At 29.6% G+C, this 21,430-nt stretch overlaps 3 protein-coding genes across 3 annotated transcripts; all 3 read left to right on the top strand.

Annotated features, from left to right (window-relative positions):
* Nucleotides 1-553: 553 nt before the first annotated feature.
* Nucleotides 554-3,203, top strand: LOC117182763 (zinc finger protein 888-like). Its single transcript, XM_033375867.1, has 3 exons — nucleotides 554-563; nucleotides 2,381-2,569; nucleotides 2,652-3,203. The coding sequence occupies exons 1-3, from the start codon at nucleotides 554-556 to the stop codon at nucleotides 3,158-3,160; spliced, it is 708 nt and encodes a 235-aa protein (XP_033231758.1). The 3' UTR covers nucleotides 3,161-3,203.
* A 6,237-nt stretch (nucleotides 3,204-9,440) lies between these two features.
* Nucleotides 9,441-10,588, top strand: LOC117182761 (zinc finger protein 431-like). The gene is made up of 3 exons (XM_033375866.1): nucleotides 9,441-9,450; nucleotides 9,665-9,835; nucleotides 9,918-10,588. The coding sequence occupies exons 1-3, from the start codon at nucleotides 9,441-9,443 to the stop codon at nucleotides 10,430-10,432; spliced, it is 696 nt and encodes a 231-aa protein (XP_033231757.1). The 3' UTR covers nucleotides 10,433-10,588.
* Nucleotides 10,589-13,113: 2,525 nt separating this feature from the next.
* On the top strand, nucleotides 13,114-20,834 carry LOC117182760. Its single transcript, XM_033375865.1, has 6 exons — nucleotides 13,114-13,120; nucleotides 15,784-15,951; nucleotides 16,033-16,125; nucleotides 17,524-17,712; nucleotides 19,877-20,059; nucleotides 20,135-20,834. The coding sequence occupies exons 1-6, from the start codon at nucleotides 13,114-13,116 to the stop codon at nucleotides 20,374-20,376; spliced, it is 882 nt and encodes a 293-aa protein (XP_033231756.1). The 3' UTR covers nucleotides 20,377-20,834.
* Nucleotides 20,835-21,430: the final 596 nt, after the last annotated feature.

The following is a 21,430-nucleotide window of genomic DNA, read 5'->3' as shown; positions in this document are numbered from 1 at the left end:
TAATTATTTTTCTGAAAATGAGATAAATTCTTGTAACCGAATCTTAATTTAATATTTATTATAAAATTATATTATGCAAGTTACAAATTTTTTTCTTTCAGGTCAAGAAAGTTCTGGCGTACCGAAAATGTTTAAAATTTCCCTACAGGAAAATGAGAATTTGCTGCATATAAAATATTGATGTATGAGAGATAGCAAAGTTCCCTGCCCAAAATACATTGGAAAGTTGCTTTCAGTAAATTTTAATGACACTCATTTATTTTGTACATTTTAATAGTTAAAGAAATGTCCTTAAGGGACTTGAGCCAATTAAGCTTAGTTTTGTTTTTAATGTTCTAGGACTAATTTTAAAGCTATATTTGCACAGTATCGTAAAAGCTTCTGATCGTAAATCTTCAAAAAATTCCTATCGTAGTGTGAGAACTTAAGCTATCTTTCAACAATATCACAAGAGCGCTATGAGCGTAAATCTAAAAAAAATCCTATCATTTTGCAATAACTTAACGTGCTATGCTATTAAACTTTTGAGATACTGTGGAAAAGTAGCTTTAAAATGAGTCCAGGTACATTAAAAAAAATTTATTATTACGGAAGTCATTAAAAATTTAAGAAAACATTAAAATTTACACAATTTTTTCAATATCTACGTGAAAATAAACAAATATGCTTCATCCTGGGCTTAATCCTTTAACGACAGAAAATTTTAGCTCTACCCGTGTAGAAATTATGACCAGATTCGGGCTGGATTCTGGCAGGGTTGCCCTGCTTGTATCCGGAATCTGGTCAGGCTGCCCGGTCGGATTCTGGTTGGTTTCGTCACGCTGCGCTGGTCGGATCCCGGCCGGGTGTACCCAGTCGGCTCCCAGCCGGGTTACCCGATCGGATCCCGGATACAAATAGGGTAACCCGGTCGGAATCCGACCGGTTTTTGACTGGGCTCCTCGATTGCATTTTACTGGAGCCTTTTTACCACAGCGAACATATTCTACAAACGGGTAGAGATAAGAATCTTTGTCAGTACTTATCTCCACCTGTAAAAAGATGTTGGAACTTGAATTTAAGAACAGCATTCATAATAATAAATATATTAACTACAAACATTGATTCAATGTATTTACTAAAATATACGTTATGATTCTTAAGTTTCTGTAAGAAATTGCATTGTAAGAAAGTAAGGTTAACTTGCATAACAAATTTACCTTAAGCGTAACTTAGTTTGCATAGGTTTTTTTACAAGAAATAAAATCAATTTCAGGGGTTTCACGTGACATCCTAACCTATGAAACCAGTTTTGAAAATTGATTTAACATTCACGTTGAAAAATATTAATAATGTTTACTTATTAACAAAATAATTCACTTACCTTTATAAATAATCCGCTTGTTCCAGAAAATTGGATACAATTTTGTGAAATTTAACAAATTTCTTAACGGGTAACCTGATGTCCACCGACGTTTTACTGCGTTTTTAGCATTAAAGAATCCGGAAGTCGTCGAATCGTTATTACGTACAAGCATTATAACGTAATTCAAAACCTCGTTCAGAAAAAGTTATTTCTTTTCTTATTACGTTTTTTGCCTATTCAAGATAATATACAAATACATTAAAAATAAGCAAAAATCGTATCACAAAAAAATAAGTATAATTTCACTGGGAAACTATGTTTGAAAATAAAAAAGAATTTGGTCAATGATTTCGAAGTCACGGCAAGTCAAGGAACCGCAGAACCAAAAGTGGGAAACCATATAATTAAAATTAGTTTAATTTTTCTTTCATAATTGATGAAAAAATATCTAAAACATAAAAAATTGGTCTTTCGCCTGTCAGATATTTACAAACGACCCACTTACGGCATTACCACATTACCACTTACCACATTACGGCATTACTTACCATTTTTGGCCCGACTGGGTCCCGGTGGGAACTCGGTCAGATCCCAGCCGGGCAATAAACAAAATAGTATCCCGGTTTGACCCGGTCAGATTCTGGCCAAAAACCTTCTTCTGGTCGGGTCAAACCAGGCTATTTCTACATGGGCAACATAAATAAAATTAAAAGAACTTAATCACCAAAAAAGAGGTGAACTTAAACTTTTGACCGGTCGGAACATTTAAGACATTCTCTTAACCTCAATGAAGCTTGACTGCATGCTCTTTTTATTGCTCTCCTTTCATTTTTTTTTTGTTTTGTTTGAAACCCCGAATCTCGTTTAGAAATAGGAAACGAAACATTACAATTTCTTAAATAATTGTTTAATTCCATTGGATAGTGTAATATGATTGCAAATATTTTTATTAATTAAATACATATATCTGCTACAAGATAAGGATTAAAATAATCGCAAATTGCTATTTTTATCTTTCACGCTATAACTTTCTAGATCAACAGAGGACTAGAGATAATACCAGGAGGTCAAAGGGTGAGTCAAAAACATCAACTGGGAGATTGGATGGTGGACCATATCCTTGTACAAGTCACATATCTTATGACAATAATTCTGGTGCCAAGAAATTAATGCTTGAATACGACATTGACGAAACATTGGAAATCAAGGAAGAAATCGTCGAAGGTATAGCTAGATTTGCAATCAAAGTATATTAACTAAAGCTAGGAAAGAATTAATTGCAAAATACGTTTTGATACATTTTCAGATCAAGAGAAAGTCCCGGTACTTAATACCAAATTTGAGTCAAAAGTATGCACCAAAAATATACGTGAAGATGATACGCTAGCTTCCGACAATAAACTGCAGATCCCAGAGAATCCAAAAATTCAGGATTCAAAACTGGAAAAGAAGTACACATGCGTAAAGTGTGATCGAACCTATAAACATAAATATAATTTGACTTATCATCAAAACTGGATTTGCCAAGTCATGCCACAGTTCAAATGTAAATACTGCGCCAGACAATTTAAGCGCAGATTTAACATGCATAGCCACATAGAACACGTGCATCATAAAACAAATTTGAGAACGTCGGAATTGATGCATAATTCTGACAAGTGTGCTGAGATTTATTCTTCGTCACGTGCCTTACTATACCGTAAATCTGAAGTACAAGCAACAGTCAAACCTCTACTTTTTTGCGACTATTGTGCCTATAAAACGCTTCGAAAGTGTAATTTGAAAAGACACATTGTTTGTCGCCATTTTAAGTAATTTAGTTAATGAAATCTCAATCCTTAGAACATTTCTGAAACAATATAAAAAATAATTTTTTTGCATCACATGTATAAGAGCATCCGCTCTGCAGAGTCAACTGCGTTAAGGTTTACTTTAATCAATAAGATAAAAAATTAATACTATGGTTCAAATGTAAATCTGCAATAAACGATTTAAACAACAATGCCACATGAATACCGATATAGATGTGCATCCAAAATCATACTTACAGAGAAAAAAAAAGTTATATATGCTGCAATTTTCCTTTTTCTTTCTTGTTTTCTTTTCTTCGAAATTTTTCTTACACTGCAGTAAGTGCTTTGCATAAACATAAACGTTTTAAGGATCCAACATTCAAAAATATTCTTTTGCGACTCAAATGCTTTGGGAAAATATAATCATTTTCAATCCACAGCAGGCAAACAGCATAATAACATCACATCATCTTACGCAATAAAGTCCGTTGGTTGCTAAAACTAATGATAATAAATCTCTTTTTATTTTACATTCAAATTGTGTTTACCAAAGTTTTACTTTTTGTGTAAATTACTCCCTAGGAATTAACATCAGTCATTTTCGTATTTGTCTTTATTCTTCCGGATCCACTACTTATTATATTTTAAGTAGTCCATGTTATTTGAAAAGGTTGTTTACACTTGAAATTCAAATTTACAAAACCGATTTCAATTTAATCTATGTTATTCGTTGTATTTGATTTATCATTATCTAGAAATAATTATTACGTTTACATTTAAAATGATACTAACGAATACATTTATAATGCCTTTGTAAAGATTCATATTCAAGTATGTAAATACTGTCAAGGTTCAACTACAAATAAGATGACATAAATCTAAGCGTGTGATATATTTACATGAAATATTATTTTATGTGATACAAATTACAAATTTTATTCTTCCAGGTCGAAAATGTTCTTCCGAACACAAATATTTACGTGAAAACGAGAAGTTCCTGAATATCAAATATTAAATTATGACAGCAAATCTAAACTTGTATGACATTCTTTGTGTGCTCGAAGCTATAGACAAAAAAAATTTTTTAATCGTCATAAAAAATTCGAATGTAATGTCATACCACAATTCATGAGAAAAAAGATTCAAAAATTCGGTATTGCGTTATAAATGCGACCAATGTTCTCTAAGATCCATTAGGCAAAGTGCTTTAAATCGACATAAACGTGTAGAACATACAGCAGTCAAACCAAGGCATATTACATTAAGCGGTCGACTTTAGGAAAAATATGAAAAAATTCAGATTATCTTTCAACATTTTTTAATACAATAAATTTTTCAAAATTCTGAAATATTTAATAATATACTTTTTGGGAGATTTATTTACAAACACTTTATATTCTGAAGAAGTGAAGATATCGAGCAGCTTCATGTCCTCATATGTGCCGTTTTTTGATGCGAGTGCAGTGAAATAATTAAATTAATGATAAAATTATTGTTACGCAAGAAATATTTTTAATATTTCTGACTGTAATCAGTGTTGGAAAGTGGGCGACATAGCAGAATAAGTTGTAAAAAAAAGTAACCTTTGAATGACAATAGTAACTTCAGAAGCAAGTCGACTTCATTACTATGCATTATATCACAAAACTGCATATTTGGAGTCATTAAACACATTTGCAAATAAATTCCCATGATGAGTAAATTCCTGAATATTTCAGAATTTGGAAAAATATATTACATTAAATAATATTAAATTTGAAAGACTTCCAAGCTTTCAAACTCTTTTTATTAAACAGGTCGTGACTTTAGTTAATATTTCTAGGCGAATGAATTTCTAGGATCAGAAAACCAATTCAAAACTATCTCAGACGAAGGATAACTGTATCAAGCTCTCTCAATATGAATCAGGAAATATTTGTACTAGTTTATATAATTTACTAAATTTTAGGTATGAATCAGTTATTTTTCCAGATTAATAAAGGGAAATTATTGACTTATTACTAAAAATCACTGATCAATCCAAAATAACTCGACAAAAAATGGGCAAAAGTTTGGATAGAGACACCTCTGATTTACCAGAGAAATAATAAAGGCCTCACCCTTTCCAACGTCTTGTGCTAATTTTTGGTGGACTTCAAATTTTTCCAAATGAAAGGTACCGCAGTGCAATACAATATATTACATCAAATTGGCATACATTGTAGATTACTTTGTGTGACAATTATTTCATTGGATTCAACGATTTTACATATTTCTATTTTTGTTAACCGTTCAGAAATAATACATTTTTCCTTACTTTCACATCATTTTTATTATTTTTCAGAAAAATATAAAGGTACAATGTAGTGTTTTTCTACAATTTTCTTTTTGTTTTTCGAGCAAATTCTGCTACTCTTACAAACATATAATACGATGCGAATTTTGCAGACATGTATGATTTATTATTGACCATAAACAGTGATTATATTTCCTACTAGAATTATACAATAACCAATGTATTATGTTCTGATTTAATAAAAGAATTGTTTTTCGGAAATGTAGATAACTTGTGTAAACTTAATATTAATGTAATATTTACTCCATATCATGCTTTTTTGATTGTTTGTCTTCTTAATCATGCAAACAGTGTATACTCTGCTTTAAGATAATAACTTTTTTTAATTTAGATGAATTACTGTCATTTAACATTAGTTCAATATTTTTGTGCAGGGGTACATATAGAAATAAAATTACAGAAATTCAATAATGTCAAAATTCAAATAATAAAAATTATAACATGCTAATTACAAAATTTTATTTTTCCAGGTCAAGAAAGGACAAGTTGCTAGATATAAAATATTTAATTATTCCACATAGCTACTCTGATAATGGTATATTTATAACATTCTTTTATTCTCAATACTGCAATCTTCGACAATGTAAATGATATACAAATGGAATATTCTTGAAGTCTTCTATATATTTATGGTAGTTGTCCAAATTTGGTTTTTTGGTTCTTGGTTTTAGTTTCAAGAATTCTATACACTACCTTTATTATTGTACATTAAATAGGATTTTTGATTTAATTTTGAATCTAATTTAAATTTCTTAAATTTGTATAAAATATTATATTATGCCCTGTATATTTTTTTGTAAAAATTAGAATAATATTTAGAAATAGGAAAAGAAACATTCATATTTATAATATATTTCTTGAACGCCATTGAGTTTTTGAATTTAGTTATGTGTAGGTTATTAATTAAATGTATGTATGATGCCAGATAAGGATTAAAATAATTTAATTTTGCTATTGTTCAATTTGACGTTGTAATTTCCTAGATCAACATACCCCTTTAAAGAACGCCAGAATTTCGAAGAGTGAGTTGTCGAAATCAACAGCATGCAATATGGTGGACCATATTATTATACAAATACTCACATTCCTTTTGACCAAACGTTTGCTGCCAATACTTCAACTGTATACAAAATTAACCAAACATTGGAAATCAAGAATGAAATAATCCAAGTCATAACTAGATTTGCCATAAAAATATATTAACTATAATTATGAAATAAAAAATAAAACATGGCATTTTGATACATTTTCCGATCAAGAGACAGTAACAGGTCAGAAACGCAATACAAAATTTGCTGATAACAACAAACGACGAATCCGCAAGAAGCAGAAAATGCGGGTCTTAAAACTGAAAAAAAATTACAAATGCGAAAACCGTGCGCGAAGCTATGTTTAGAAACAAAGTTTGTACTATCATCAAAAATACGAATGCAACGTCATGCCACACTTCAGTTGTCAATTCTGCGGTAAAGAATTTTAGCAACAAAGTAGCATGATTCGCCATGTGGGCCTTTTACATCTTAAATCAAACTCAGTCATATCAAACGAATTATAATTCTAACACCAAGCTAACATCTAAATAGAGCCAGAATTTGGTTCCGATATTTGTGACAAAATAGCGAAAGAAAAAGTTGTTTGTTAAGGCATATGTCTTCTCATCATCTTAAGCAATAAGGTATATTAAACTTAAAAGTAGCTGCTAAAAAAATAATAATGAGCCATTTGTGCATTACATTAAATTGGTTTATACCTAAGATATTTTCATTATTTATTGTATTTTTTTTCTCAATAAAGTTTAGGACTGGAAAGGTAATACGATACAAATGGTGTAGAAAATGATCAAGAATAACGTATGGATCCACTATTTGTTGTATATTTCAATTGTCAAAATTACTTTTATGTATACATTGTACGGAAAAAAATTTTTTTATTTGGAATAATTAAGCAGCGTCAAAATGTGCTAGTACAAAATGGAACCATAATTAGTTCATATTTTGAAATACGAATATTAAACACAATTCAATTCTTTTTCATTTTTTACATTGATCAGAGAGCGCCGAAAACTAAACTTCAAAATGTGTTTGTAAGAAAATGACCTGAAACCAAATTTGATATGTATGATTAATTATTTCCTATAAAACACTATTGCATTTTCTAATAATTTTAAAGATTGATTAATATATTAAATTCTGAGTTAAGGGGTAGCAACAATCTAGCGGTTGAAAAAAGCCTAACTTTGACGATTTATATTGGAAGTATGATAAAAGTAATAGGATGTATTTTTAGAGGTTTCTTTTTTAACAGATATTAAAGTAAAAAAATTTGTGTTAAATTTTAATTGACGGGAGGAAGGTTTTCTCGTAAAGTATAAGACCTGGAACGAAACTAAATTTTGTATAAATAGAGCACTTTTAAAGAAATAAATCGAGTTTTCGTCAAAAAAATAAGCAGTAAGTTGTTTATAAAAAAAATTCACATTAAATCTAAAAACAGCTACGTTCTTCCATAGAGAATGTAATTGGCAAGCTACTGACAAAATTTCAAATCAATCAAAAGCGTTTAAAGTTTCACGATCACTTTAATCCTTGAAATTTTTTTTGCTTCTGATCTGCTATAACTGCACCAAATATAGGCCCAACTGCATATTGTTTTTATTATCCTAAAGTATTGTTTAAACCAAAAAAATCCATTTTTCCAAAATCCTACTCTCTAAAGTTGAATTAGTTAAAATTTTTTACTAATTTCAATTAGTGGCTCAATAGTAGCTATGAATCAGTAGTTTTTACTGATAAGTTAGTAATTTTACTGATACATTAGTAAAAAATATCTCTTTCATAGCTAGAATTGAGCCACTGATTGGAATTAGTAAAAAAATTTAACTGAGTAAACTTTAGAGAGTAGAGTGTTGGTACCCTTTAATAAAATAATTATAATATAATTTATATAATTTAATAATTTAATATAATGTAATAATATATAATAAGAATATAATTAATATAATTGATAATAATTTAGCATTTATTTCATAATGCTTTGTGCAGGATTACATATAGAAAAAAATATAGATATTGGCGGACGAAATACTTAAATTATATGCAATTATAAAATGCAGATTGGGAATGCTTTTCTTCCAGGTCAAAAAAGTTCTCCTGAACGCAACCATAAAAGAAACCGAAAAGTTGCTGGATATAAAATATATTTTAGGAAGAGTAGGATGGATTGTGACTATTCAGAAAAAGATGCAAGAATGTATATTTTCAGAAATGAATTTTTATTAGCCATGCTTAAGTTGTTAGCGCGAGCAATATTAAAAAATCATTTTCTCCTTCCGCATTATGTTGTTGATTAATTATCCTACTGCCTTGTTGATTAAATGAATTTTTCGCAAAATAATGACCGTTCCGAAAGAGTACATTTATGCTTTCCATGAATCATTTTTTTATTTGCCTTTCATTAATATAATTTTCTTATTATTAAAGAAAAAAATGTAAGAAGGTACAAATTTTCTACCACTTTCTTTTTGATTTACTAACAACTGTTGATACTTCTACGAAAAATTAGCAGGATGCAAATTTGTTAGAAAGATATAAATAACGGCTTACGGGTACCATACTTGTTGTATTTTCAAGTCTTCCACATTATTTTTTGGAGTACACTGGAGGAGGTATTCTACGCTTGGAATTACAATGTAAAAAACCGATGAGAATTTTATCAAGGTTATTTGATCTGTATGATTTGTTATTTACAATAAAAAATTGTTGCATCGTTATAGGTTGACTACTGACGATTGTATTACAAGAACAAATTAAGAAAACGTTAAGTTGTTTGATATACAACTTCTCATTATTCCCAATATCAAATTCATAAAAGATATGTTTCTGACATCGTTTTAATCTCAATACAACAATCTTTTGAAATTTAAATCCTGTCCAGATATTATATAGTTTTCTAAGGGTTATTAAGGTTAATGAGCCAAGGTTTGCTGCATGATCTCTTCTCTGTCTTACTGTTATCTATTTTTTAAATTTTTGTTTAGAAATCCCAATCCTGTTTAGAAATAGGAATCCTGAACGCCACTGAGTAGTTAATGTGATTGTTTATAGGTTGTTTATTAAAGCATTATTTACTGCAAGGTAATGATTAAACTATTCGAAATTTAACATTTGTAACATTCACGTTATGATTTTATAGAGCAACCAAATTCGAAAAGTGAGTTGACAAACTCAACAGAAAGCACTAATGTTGGGTCGTATTCTTGTACAACTGCTGACATCTCTTCCGGAAATAAATCTGGTGCCAAGAAATTAATAATTGAATATGATGTGGACGAAACATTGGAAATCAAGGAAGAAATCATCGAAGGTATAACTAGATTTGTTATCAAAATATCTTAGTTAAAGCTAGGAAATAAACAGTTGCAAATTAAATTTTTTTTTATTTTCAGATCAAGGAACTCTTACAAGCCTCAAACGTGATAAAAAATTTGAGTCAAAACTATTTACCGTATATATAAACGAAGACAATACGCCGACTGTGAACGAAAACCTGTGGAGTCAAAAAAAGCCGAAATTTGATGATTCAAAGCCGGAAAAGAAGTACACATGCGAAAAATGTGCTCGAACCTATAAACAGGAGCACACTTTAAAAAGTCATCAAAAATTCGATTGCGACGTCTTGCCACAGTTTAATTGTAAATTCTGCGGCAAACTATTTAAACGGAAAAATCACATGACTACGCACGTGAGGCTGCTACATCTTAAATTAAACTCACAGACATCTAAAACGAAGTATCATTGTAACATTTGTACTCGCAGTTACAGCTCTTCGTGTGCTTTGAGTCGACATATACGTTTGAAACATGCACCAGTCAAGCCAAAATTTATTTGCGATTATTGTAATCACAAAACTAATCTGAAATGTAGCCTGTCAAAACACATTAATTCACTCCATCTCAAGTAATTAAGTAGGCGAATTTTCAATCCTTAGGACATTTTTTGATTCCAGTTGACATCTCTAGGCATCAGAAAACAAATTCATTTACGATTTTCTTTTCTATTTTCTAGCAACGATTGCTATTCATTTTCACAACTGTATGCGAGAAATAAAATAATATTTTTGTATAGACACTGTTTTTTTTAAATTTAATTCAGAATCAATTCCATGCTTTTTTTCTCCCTATATCTTCCTTGATGTGAAAAATAGAGCACTTATAAAAAGAAATAGTTCAATCAAATAGAAAATTTTCAGTAATCACTTATGAATTTACAACTTCTTATGTGTTTAAGTTGCCCGCATTATTTGTATGTATACAGGGTGCCCAAAAAGTAACAAAATAACTAAATAATTTTCCAGGTAAAATTTTTTTTTAATGGGGACCCCTATTTTTGACAAGGGAAATCGAAAGAGTGGAAGATTTTAGGTTTAAACATGTACGCAGGTCATGGGTCAAGGATAACTTTGACTTTCAGCTGAAGGTTTTTAGGCTTGACCCAAGTATGGGTCGGGTCCAGTCTGTACTGTTACGGCTCAGGTGTTTACGAAAAAGGTCGTGGTCAATCTCTGAGTAATTTTTAATGAGGAATCCAGTGGCGACCTGCAATTTAAGCTTGAGCTTGACCTTCAAGGTTTTTTCAAGGTCAAGTTTTTTTTTAATGGGAAGTGTTCTAATGGGAATTTAGAGATTTATGCGAATAGGGTTTGTAAATAAGGCGTCCACGTCGTTGTTCCTGGGTAACACTAAATGTAAAAAAATTAACCTCCAAATGACCTTGAAGGTGAATCTCAAGGTCAAATTCAGGGTTACCGCTGGATTCCTCGTTGAAGTTACGCGAACAATGACCTAGACCTTTTTGAAAAAATATTTTACCTGAGAAATTATTTAGGTTTTTCGTTACTTTTTGGACAGTCTGTATATATTTACACTTTAGTTTCCTGTTTTAAGAACCGACTTTAATCTCGCCTACGCTATTTAAACTCTATGGTTTATTATTTATTAAACAAAAGTATACCATATTTTTTATATCATAAATGAAAGCCTGATCGAAAATTTGAAAAATTCGTGATGCAAGTAGTTTCTTGAGAAAAATTTGTGTTGAATATTTTTCGCCAGTGAATGTAAAAAATGACTATAAAAATCATAAAAATCTTAAGGTTCCAAAAAATTCTCATAATTGTTTTTCAGTTTCATGGAAAATCATCACAATAAGAGGATATACATTGGAAAACTTACATGTTTCTTAAATCACATCTATTGGTAAAAGATTTAGAACCTGTGATTCCTAATAAATGTATTATTCCCATAAAAAAAATAAACAAATTTTTTTATTCATGTGAAATTTGCTATGTTCAATTTTTCACACGTAATATAAATGTATATTTTATCTACAACATCGTTATCCAAGAATTTAATAGTATTTTACTTATTTCAGAAGATAAAAAAAATGTTCTTTCGCATTATGAAAATCATGATTCGTGATCTCTATTTAACCGATTATTTTCCTACATCAGCTTTGCTTCAGTTATACCGCAGCTGTACATATCAGATAGCTTCAGAAATACTCTCCTAATTTTAATTAGTTTAAACATTTACTAATTTCAATTAGCGACTCAATTCTAGCTATGAATTAGTAGTTTTTACTGGAAAGTTAGTGATTGTTACTCACACATTAGTAAAAAATAACTGTTTCATAGCTAATATTGAGCCATTGATTGAAATTAGTAAAAAATTTTAACTGATACAGATTTAGAGAGTAGTTTCAATATACTTTAACCATAAATTGTTATGCTTTAGCTAGATTTTTAGATCACTCAATCAGTCGACGAATGAAAAGGTAAGTTACAATAAAAACAAACAAATGTTCGTTGAACGTTTTGGTCCTGAGTTTGGACCCTCTTCGGTAAATATTTTATTATAGTCGAAATCTGTAAGACAAAATCAAAAATTGTATAACATGAGAACAAATACGATAAAAAGTAAACAGAAAAGGAAAAAGGAAGTTTTAATTTTTAAGTAAACAAATAAAATAATTTAGTGAATTAAATAAAAGAAGAGAAATTATTCAAATTTGAGTATTTCATGATACGAAAAGTTTGTTTACAGAACAGATTAATTAACAATTAGATGGTTTACATTACTTAAATAACTGTGAAAGACATACCTTTACAAAACGTTCATTTTAAATATTTTAAGTCCGAAAAAGCAAACATTAATGATTCAATATATAATTAAATTTATGTGACGTTTACAAATATAAGACGTGAAATTTACAAAAATTGTTGAAAAACATTTTCTTTTGATTAATTAAAAACATTTTTCCAGGTTGGCAAGATTTTAAAGACACAACCGGTCGCCAACCTGGCTGAACGTCTACTGAGGAAACAAACAATGAGAACGAAAGCTGAAAAGGCAATCAGATAATAAAATCTGTCCATAAGTAATTCCAGAATCTTCAAATGCAATTAAAACCAGTAAGAAAACAGGGAAATTAAAAATGAAAAAAAGAGAAGAATTAAATTTTATTTAAAATAGTTTTATAGATTTCCGGGAAGTAATTTTCAATAACTTTACGACGAGGTTTGTTTTTCTCATAGGCTAAAATTTGTGTATTGTCAAAGTCGAATTGGTGACCGGTATCTAAAAAATGTTCAGTAAGAGCTGTATGATTGTTGTTATTGAAATGGGCTATTGAATATTTATGTTCTCTATTTCTAGTTTCTAATTTTCTTACCGTTTCACCGACGTAGACTGCAGTGCAATTTAAGCAGTTATATTTATATAATAAGCCCGTTTGTTTGAATTTTGGAAGTGGATCCTTTAGGTTGAAAAAAAAAACTTTTCACAGGTTTTGATTGGTTTAAAAATTGTCATTATTTTATGGTGACGTAAAACCTGTTCAATTTTTTCAGATAAACCTTTGATATATGGACCAACAGTAAAATCTACAAAATTTTTCCCTGGTTTTTTATTATTTATAAGAGATTCAGAGTTATAAAAACGTAAAGTTTCTTTTTTTAAACAGTTTTTGGGTCTGAATTATGGATCTGAAATTCGGAAAATTCGGAAAAACAAACCTCTTGCTACACCAATTTTATGGCCGTTTGGATGAGATGAATTAAAATTTAGGTATCTGCCCGACCATGCTTGCTTTTGAAACCAGTCAATTTTGGTATAATTATTTGCACGGATAATTAATGTGTCTAAAAAACTAATTTTGTTTTTGTTTTCAATCTCAGTGGTGAATTTTATATTATTATTGTAGCTATTAAATTGATCCAAGATGATTTGAGTTTTATTTCGTCGAACCGGTGTGATAATATCGTCTACATATCGATAATAAAGAGGGGGGGGGGGGGATTTAGTGCATTTAAGCAAGCGCTTTCCAATTTTTCCATGACTAAATTCGCTGCGGCCGGAGACAGATAATAGCTACAATAATAATCTAAAATTCACCATTGAGATTGAAAACAAAAACGAAATTAGGTTTTTAGACACATTAATTATCCGCAAAAATAATTATATCAAAATTAACTGGTTTCAAAAGAAAACATGGTCGAGCAGATAACTAAATTTTAATTCATCTCATCCAAACTGCCATAAAATTGGTGTAGTAAGAGGTTTGTTTTTCCGAATTCTCTGAATTTCAGATCCAGAATTCAGACCCAAAAATATCAAACTTATTGAAGATACCTTAAAAGACAATGGATACTCTTCACATTTAACTGATGACTGTTTAAAAAAAGAAACTTTACGTTTTTATGACTCTGAATCTCTTATAAATAATAAAAAAAAAACAGGGAAGAATTTTGTAGATTTTACTGTTTGTCCATATATCAAACGTTTATCTGAAAAAATTGAACAGATTTTACGTCACCATAAAATGAAGACAATTTTTAAACCAATCAAAACCTCTGAAAAAAAATTTTTCTCCAACCTAAAGGACCCACTCCAAAATTCAAACGAACGGGCTTAGTATATGAATAAAACTGCTTAAATTGCACTGCAGTCTACGTTGGTGAAACGGGAAGAAAATTAGAAACTAGAAATAAAGAACATAAATATTCAATAACCAATTTCAAAAACAACAATCATACAGCTCTGACTGAACATTTTTTAGATACCGGTCACCAATTCGACTTTCACAATACGCAAATTTTAGCTTATGAGAAAAACAAATCTCGTCGTAAATTTATTATAAATTATTTTATCAACACACATCAAAATTTTGCCGTTAATTTACGCTTTGAAAATAATAATTTCCCGGAAATCTATAAAATCATTTTTAATAAAATTTAATTATTTTTTTTTCATTTTTAATTTCCCTGTTTTCTTACTGGTTTTAATTGCATTTGAAGATTTTGGAATTACTTATGGACAGATTTTATTATCTGATTGCCTTTTCAGCTTTCGTTCTCATTGTTTGTTTCCTCAGTAGACGTTCAGCCAGGTTGGCGACCGGTTGTGTCTTTAAAATCTTGACAACCTGGAAAAATGTTTTTAATTAATTAAAAAAAATGTTTTTAAACCATTTTTATAAATTTCATGTCTTATCATGTTTGTAAACGTCACATAAATTTATTTATATATTGAATCATTAATGTTATGTTTTTCGGTCTTAAAATATTTGGAATGAACTTTTTGTAAAGGTATGTCTTTCACAGTTATTTAAATAATGTAAACCATCTAATTCTAATTATTCTGTTTTGTAAGCAAACTTTTCGGACCATGAAATGACTATAATAAAATATTTAACGAAGAGGGTCCAAACTCAGGCACCGAAACGTTTAACTAACATTTGTTTTTTTTTGTAACTGACCGTTCCAAGCAGCGACTGATTGAGTGTTCTAACATAAATACAAGGTCGAGACTGATTTATCAACATCTTTAGCTATATTTCCTATACTTAGCTATATACATTCAATATACCTTATTCAAACATACATAAAATACAGGGCAGTCTCATTTGCCTTACTTTCATCATAATAAATGAGATGTGGGATTCATACGATTTCCAAGATGTTATCCTAAATCAATTCCATACCAAAGGTTTTTTATTCGGGTTAGGTTATTACTGTTAATTGAATCAAGGTATACTGCATGATATTTTCTATGTGTTCGTTCTTTCTATGTTTTCTGGGAAAATTCGAATCTCCTTTGGCAGCAAACAAATGGGTTTAATAAAATATTTCTTTAACGCCATTAAGTAGTGTAATGTGATTGTGTAAGAGTTTTATTTTTATGTATATCTTCCCCAAGATAAGGGTTAAAAGCAGTGAAAATTTTTAATTGTAACTTTCACCTTATAATTTTGTAGATCAACAGAACCCCAAAAGTAAGTCGAAAAAGTCAACGCAAAGGAAGGATGGTGGGCCATATTCTGGTACAACTTCTCGCATCTCTTCTGGCAATAAATCTTGTGCCAAGTCTTTATTTGAATACAACTTTGACGAAACACTGGAAATCAAGCAAGAAGTCCTCGAAGGTAAAACTAAATTTTAAAGAGAATTATCCGAACTAAAAATGTGAAACAAATAATTGCAAATTTCATTTGGTACATTTTTAGATCCAGAAACAGAAGAAGTTACAAACGAAAAGTGTGATACAAAATATGAGTCAATAGTTTGCACCGTAGATATAAGAGAAGATATATTAGCTGGTAAGAAGAAACTGCGGCGACAAAAGAAGCAGGAAATTCCGGATTTAGAACTGGAAGATAAATACAGATGCAATAAGTGTGCGAGAAGCTATAAAAAGAAAACTCATTTGACTTCGCATAAAAAATACGAGTGCGACGTCATGCCACAGTTTCCATGTATTTTCTGTGGCAAACTATTTAAACGAAAAAATCACGTGAATACCCACGTAAATTTCGTGCATCTTAAAGCAAAGTCAAAGACGCCGGATTTGAAGCATGCTTGTGACAATTGTTCTCGAAGTTACACTTCCTTATATGCTTTAAATCGTCATAAACGTTTAGAACATGCACGAGTCAAACCAATATTTATTTGCGATTACTGCGGGCATAAAACGAATGTGAAAAGTAGCTTGGTAAAACACATTAATTCTCGCCATCTCAAGTAGTTTAGAACGTGAAACTTAAATCCTTAGGACATTTTTCATACTACTTGATATCTCGAGGCATAAAAAAAATTAAAGACATCTCAAACCAAGCCTAATTGTAAAAAATGTACTCGAAATTACAGTTGCTCAAATTCTTTAAGCAAACGTTAAAAAAAGAAGCGATAATTTATTTGCGATTATTTCTTTTTTTAAACTAAAGTGAAGAAACTTCAAAAAGAATTCCCGAAACTATAATAATAAGTCTATGCAATTTCAATTTTATCGATGTTACAGTCTTACGTCAGGATTTGGTCTGTATGATTTATTATTTACTATAAAAACTATTATTGCGTTTTGTACTAATAATATAATAATAAAAATATAAATAAAATTGCAGAAATATAAACATGTTTAATATTTTAATAATATATACAATTGCAAATAGAAAATTACAATTTTTATTCTTTGAGATCAACATAGTTTTTCTGAACACAACTACGAGAAAACAAGAAGTTTCTGAATAGAAAATATAAAAATTTGACAGCAAATTTTGGAATTATATATATCCACATATTGTATTTTATATTGATATATTTATTTATATTTTTAAGTTATCTCAGATGTATGATTTTATTTTTATTTTAAAAAATGTTTGCATTTTCTACTATAATATTATACTTTCACAAATATATTTTAATCAGAGGTAATCAAATAATTATTTTACAGAAATCCAGATATATTCTTTTAACTTAATATAAATTTTATATTTATTGCATGATGCTTTTGTGCCTTTGGTTCATCCTGGACTTGAAATGTCGAGAATTTAGCCAGCTGAGTGAGCTGCATGACAGATAGCAAAATTTGAAATCTCTTGCAATGTCAAGGATTACTGCATGATCTTTTCTTTATGTTTATCCTATATATTTATTTGTTGCGAGAAACTTAATTAAATTATAAATTTGCGATTGCTAACTTACACGTTATAATGTTCTAGATCTACAGAGTGCTTCAAATAACGCAAACAATTTGGAGATAAGGTTTACAAAATCTGCAGTAAGGCAATATGGTAGATCACATTCTTGCACATCTACTCAGATTTCTTCTGGCCATAATTCTGATGCCAAGACTTCCATTGAATACGACATTGACGAAACAATGGAAATCAAGGAAGAAATCGTCGAAGGTACAGCGAGATTTGTATTAAAAATATCTAAAATAAAACTATGAAATAAAAAAGTACTAATTACTTTTTGGTACATTTTCAGATGAAGAGACAGTGACAGGACAGAAACGTTATAATAAATTTGATTCAAAAATCTGTACCGTATATATAAAAGAAGCTGACACCTTGTCTGTCAACAACAAACAACGAATCTCTAACGCGCAGAAAATAACGGACTCAAAAATTGATAAAAAGTATCAATGCCAAAGGTGTACGCGAAGCTATGTTCGGAAACAAGCTTTGAATTATCATCTTAAATACGAATGCAACGTCATACCACAGTTCAACTGTAAATTCTGCGGCAAACGATTTAGTCATAAAAGTAGCTTGAATCGTCACGTGGGTCTTGTGCACAGTTTATTCTTGCAAAAAATGAATCAGTAATAGGCTTTAAAATTGTTTTATTTTGTTTTTAAACGTAGGGAAAAACCTGCGGGAAGAAGACCTTTTATGATTGATGTGGCGTCAGTTATACGGGCAGTCCTTGTCAGTGGTTGGTTATTCAGTATTTTAAAAAAATCTTAGATCGTATTTGATTTCAAAATCTGGAGAAAAAAGAATTTATAGAATGAACTAATCGACATTTATATATTTTCTTTGTTTTCATTTTCCATACATATTTTTAAAATATTCCATAATTGTGCTTGAGAAATAAAATATAATTTTGTTATGGACACTGCTTTTTCATTTTCAAATTGAATCAAAATTAACAGCAGACTTCTTTTCAAATTTGTCCGTTGGCACTCGCAAAATATACAAAAAAAGTGAAATTGTTTAATATCTTCTGTTCTGCTTTTTTATTTGCAAATTTAAAAAAAAATCCTATTAATCCAAAAATTATTGAAAACTTTGAATATATAGAGTATTAACTAATAAAAAACAAAACAAAAATTAAAATTCATATTTTATATTCTATTCATATTGGAAAAAGTTGAATACCTAGAATTTTCTTCGTTTTTTAGGAATTATTCCGGATGCCCATCCACAAATTTTCTTCCCCTCAGCTCAAACGATTGGTTTAATTTCATCGTTTTGACTCCGGCTTAATGTTTAACTTGTCCAAATTATTTTGATAACTATATTTTTCGATATTCAATTCCAATTTCTAAAACTGATTTGAATGACATCTACTTTATTTAATCTGTATGATTTATTAATAAATATTTTAGAATTCATGCTTTATTATTTACGATAAAAAAGGTTTGCTTTTTGGAGTAAAATTATGCATTAACGAATGTAATATATATTTTGATACAATAAAATGATGATTTTACGGACATTAAGATACTTTCTCTTACCTAATAATAATAATTTAGTATTGGCCAAAAATAATGTTTTTGCGATTTTTCATCTTCTTAATCATAGATATGCTGAAAATTCCTTTAATATATTAATATTTTCATCTCTCGTAATATAAATTATTTTAAAATAGAATATAATTTGATTAAGGTTATCATCGTTAATTGAGTCAAGGTCAAAAACATAATAAAACATTTAAAACAAAATTTTTTACCATCGATATAAAAGAAACTTATAATTTGGCTGTTAAAAAAAATTTTGTCAGACTATAGGAAGCTGAAAATTAAGGAAACGAAACCGGATAAGAAGTACAATTGCGAAAAGTGTGCCAGCAGCTATATATTAAATAGTATATTGCGCAACAATTGCGAAAGGCGACAATTGTATGAGCGTGAAGTTAGCTGCCCGAGCGAAGCGAGGGTAGATATCACACGAGTGAAATTATTGCCTCGCCCCGACTTGCGCATACACTTTTTCATAAAAAATGCATCGAATATGTGACATTTTGTTACATTTAAGAAAATACACAACAACATCGCGAAAGAATCGAAATTGCGAAGAATTTTGTCGAAGTTTTATATATGCTGTAAATCGAAATAAGCATTTAGAACATTCAGCAATCAAAACAGAATTTATTTGCGACGTTTGTTGTTAATAAGAGAAACTAAAACATAACTTTTCAAGACATATAATTACACAGCATATCAAGTAATTCAGTAATTCAATGAAAAAACTTTTTCTTGCATATTATGAGCATATAATGAGAACCTTGTCTTAAAATTAACCATTAAAAATTTCTAATGTATATTTTTGTCCTCTTTTTCAGGTAAATCAAAGACTGGTCTAAAGAAAACAGGAATTAGATCAAGAGGGGAATATCAGGCATATATTTTAAAGCACCACATGGCAGTCCAAGATCTACTGTCTAAGAATAATGGAAAGGATTTTACTTGCAAAATTGAATATGGCAATGACGAAAATTTGGAAATCAAGGAAGAGATTATCGAGGGTAAAACTTACTATATTTTTACTAAATATATTTAAAAGATTATTCGGAACACGATTAAAAAGCGGTTTGTTTCAGATCATGATATTTATTCAAGAGGATACATAAAACCAAGCTATAATCGAAAATCTCAAATGATATTGTTTAAAAATCAGGCCAAAAGGAAGACGAAAATTCAGAAATCAAAGGTGGAATCGGAAAAGAAACACAAATGCGAAAAATGTGCCCGAGAGTATATCCAGAAGAGAAGTTTGAGAGTTCATCAAAAATACGAATGCGGCGTCATTGCGACAAATGTTCTCGAACTTACATTGGACTGAATGGCTTAAGACAACATAACCGTTATGACCATGCAACAGTCAAACCAGAATTCATTTGCGACATTTGCGGCCACAAATCGCCTCAAAAATGCAATTTGATAACACATATTCGTTCCCGCCATCTAAAATAATTCATTGTACGAAAGTTTAATCCATAGAAGTTTTCTAACAGAGTTGGAAAAACCCTTTTTCGCGTTACCTGAAATGCTAATGTACTTATAATCCTATTATATTAATTTTTCTTAGTTTATTTATTTACCTTATTTTTATACATGTAAATTACGTTTCCCAGACGTAGGTTATCTCAGTATATGGTTTCTTTATTCGGATATAATATAGGTATTAGAATGCATAGATTGATGAATAATTTCTTCTGATTTACTACCGAGTGTAATCATTGGTGTATTTATTATCCCATTAATTTAATCTTTCACCCGGTAAATGCTGTATATATGGAATATACTATGCATATTTAATTAATTATCGTATGCTGTATAATATTCGTTTTCGATTTCTTCATTATCATCATTCAAATTTAATGTAAAAATAAAAAGTCCTTCTTGATTTTAAACGAATTTATGTAAGCACCATACGATTATAAATACTATCAGTGGAAACACCTGAGATTACCAATTCGTTACCAATTATATCCTAAATTTTCTCCCTCTCCCTCCGCCAAAAGTTACGTAGCTGTTGGCCAAAATGCTCTTAAAAATGGAAAATTGAGTGATTTTTCAAAAAAAATATGAGAATAAATTCTTATAAATAAAATTAATATAAATTTGAAAAAAATAGTTGAATTTTATACCGAAAGAGAAAAATGTTTTATAACAAGAGATATATTTTTAAAAACAACAGAATTAATTTTACAAAAATATTTGCATTTAAAACCAGATAGTTAAATATTTTAATACAAAAAGACCAATTTTTCGATAATAATTCCAAACTTATTATCGGCTATAAATGAATTTAACTACAAACGACGATTTGTAGTTGAATTTTCAACTGATACAGGACACATTTTTAACGAGAAATAGTTACAGATACTGATGAA

The sequence above is a fragment of the Belonocnema kinseyi genome, chromosome 2, assembly GCF_010883055.1.
Source record: "Belonocnema kinseyi isolate 2016_QV_RU_SX_M_011 chromosome 2, B_treatae_v1, whole genome shotgun sequence".
Lineage (NCBI taxonomy): Eukaryota > Metazoa > Arthropoda > Insecta > Hymenoptera > Cynipidae > Belonocnema > Belonocnema kinseyi.
The sequence above is the reverse complement of the archived record's forward strand: the minus strand, read 5'-3'. Positions and strand labels throughout refer to the sequence as shown.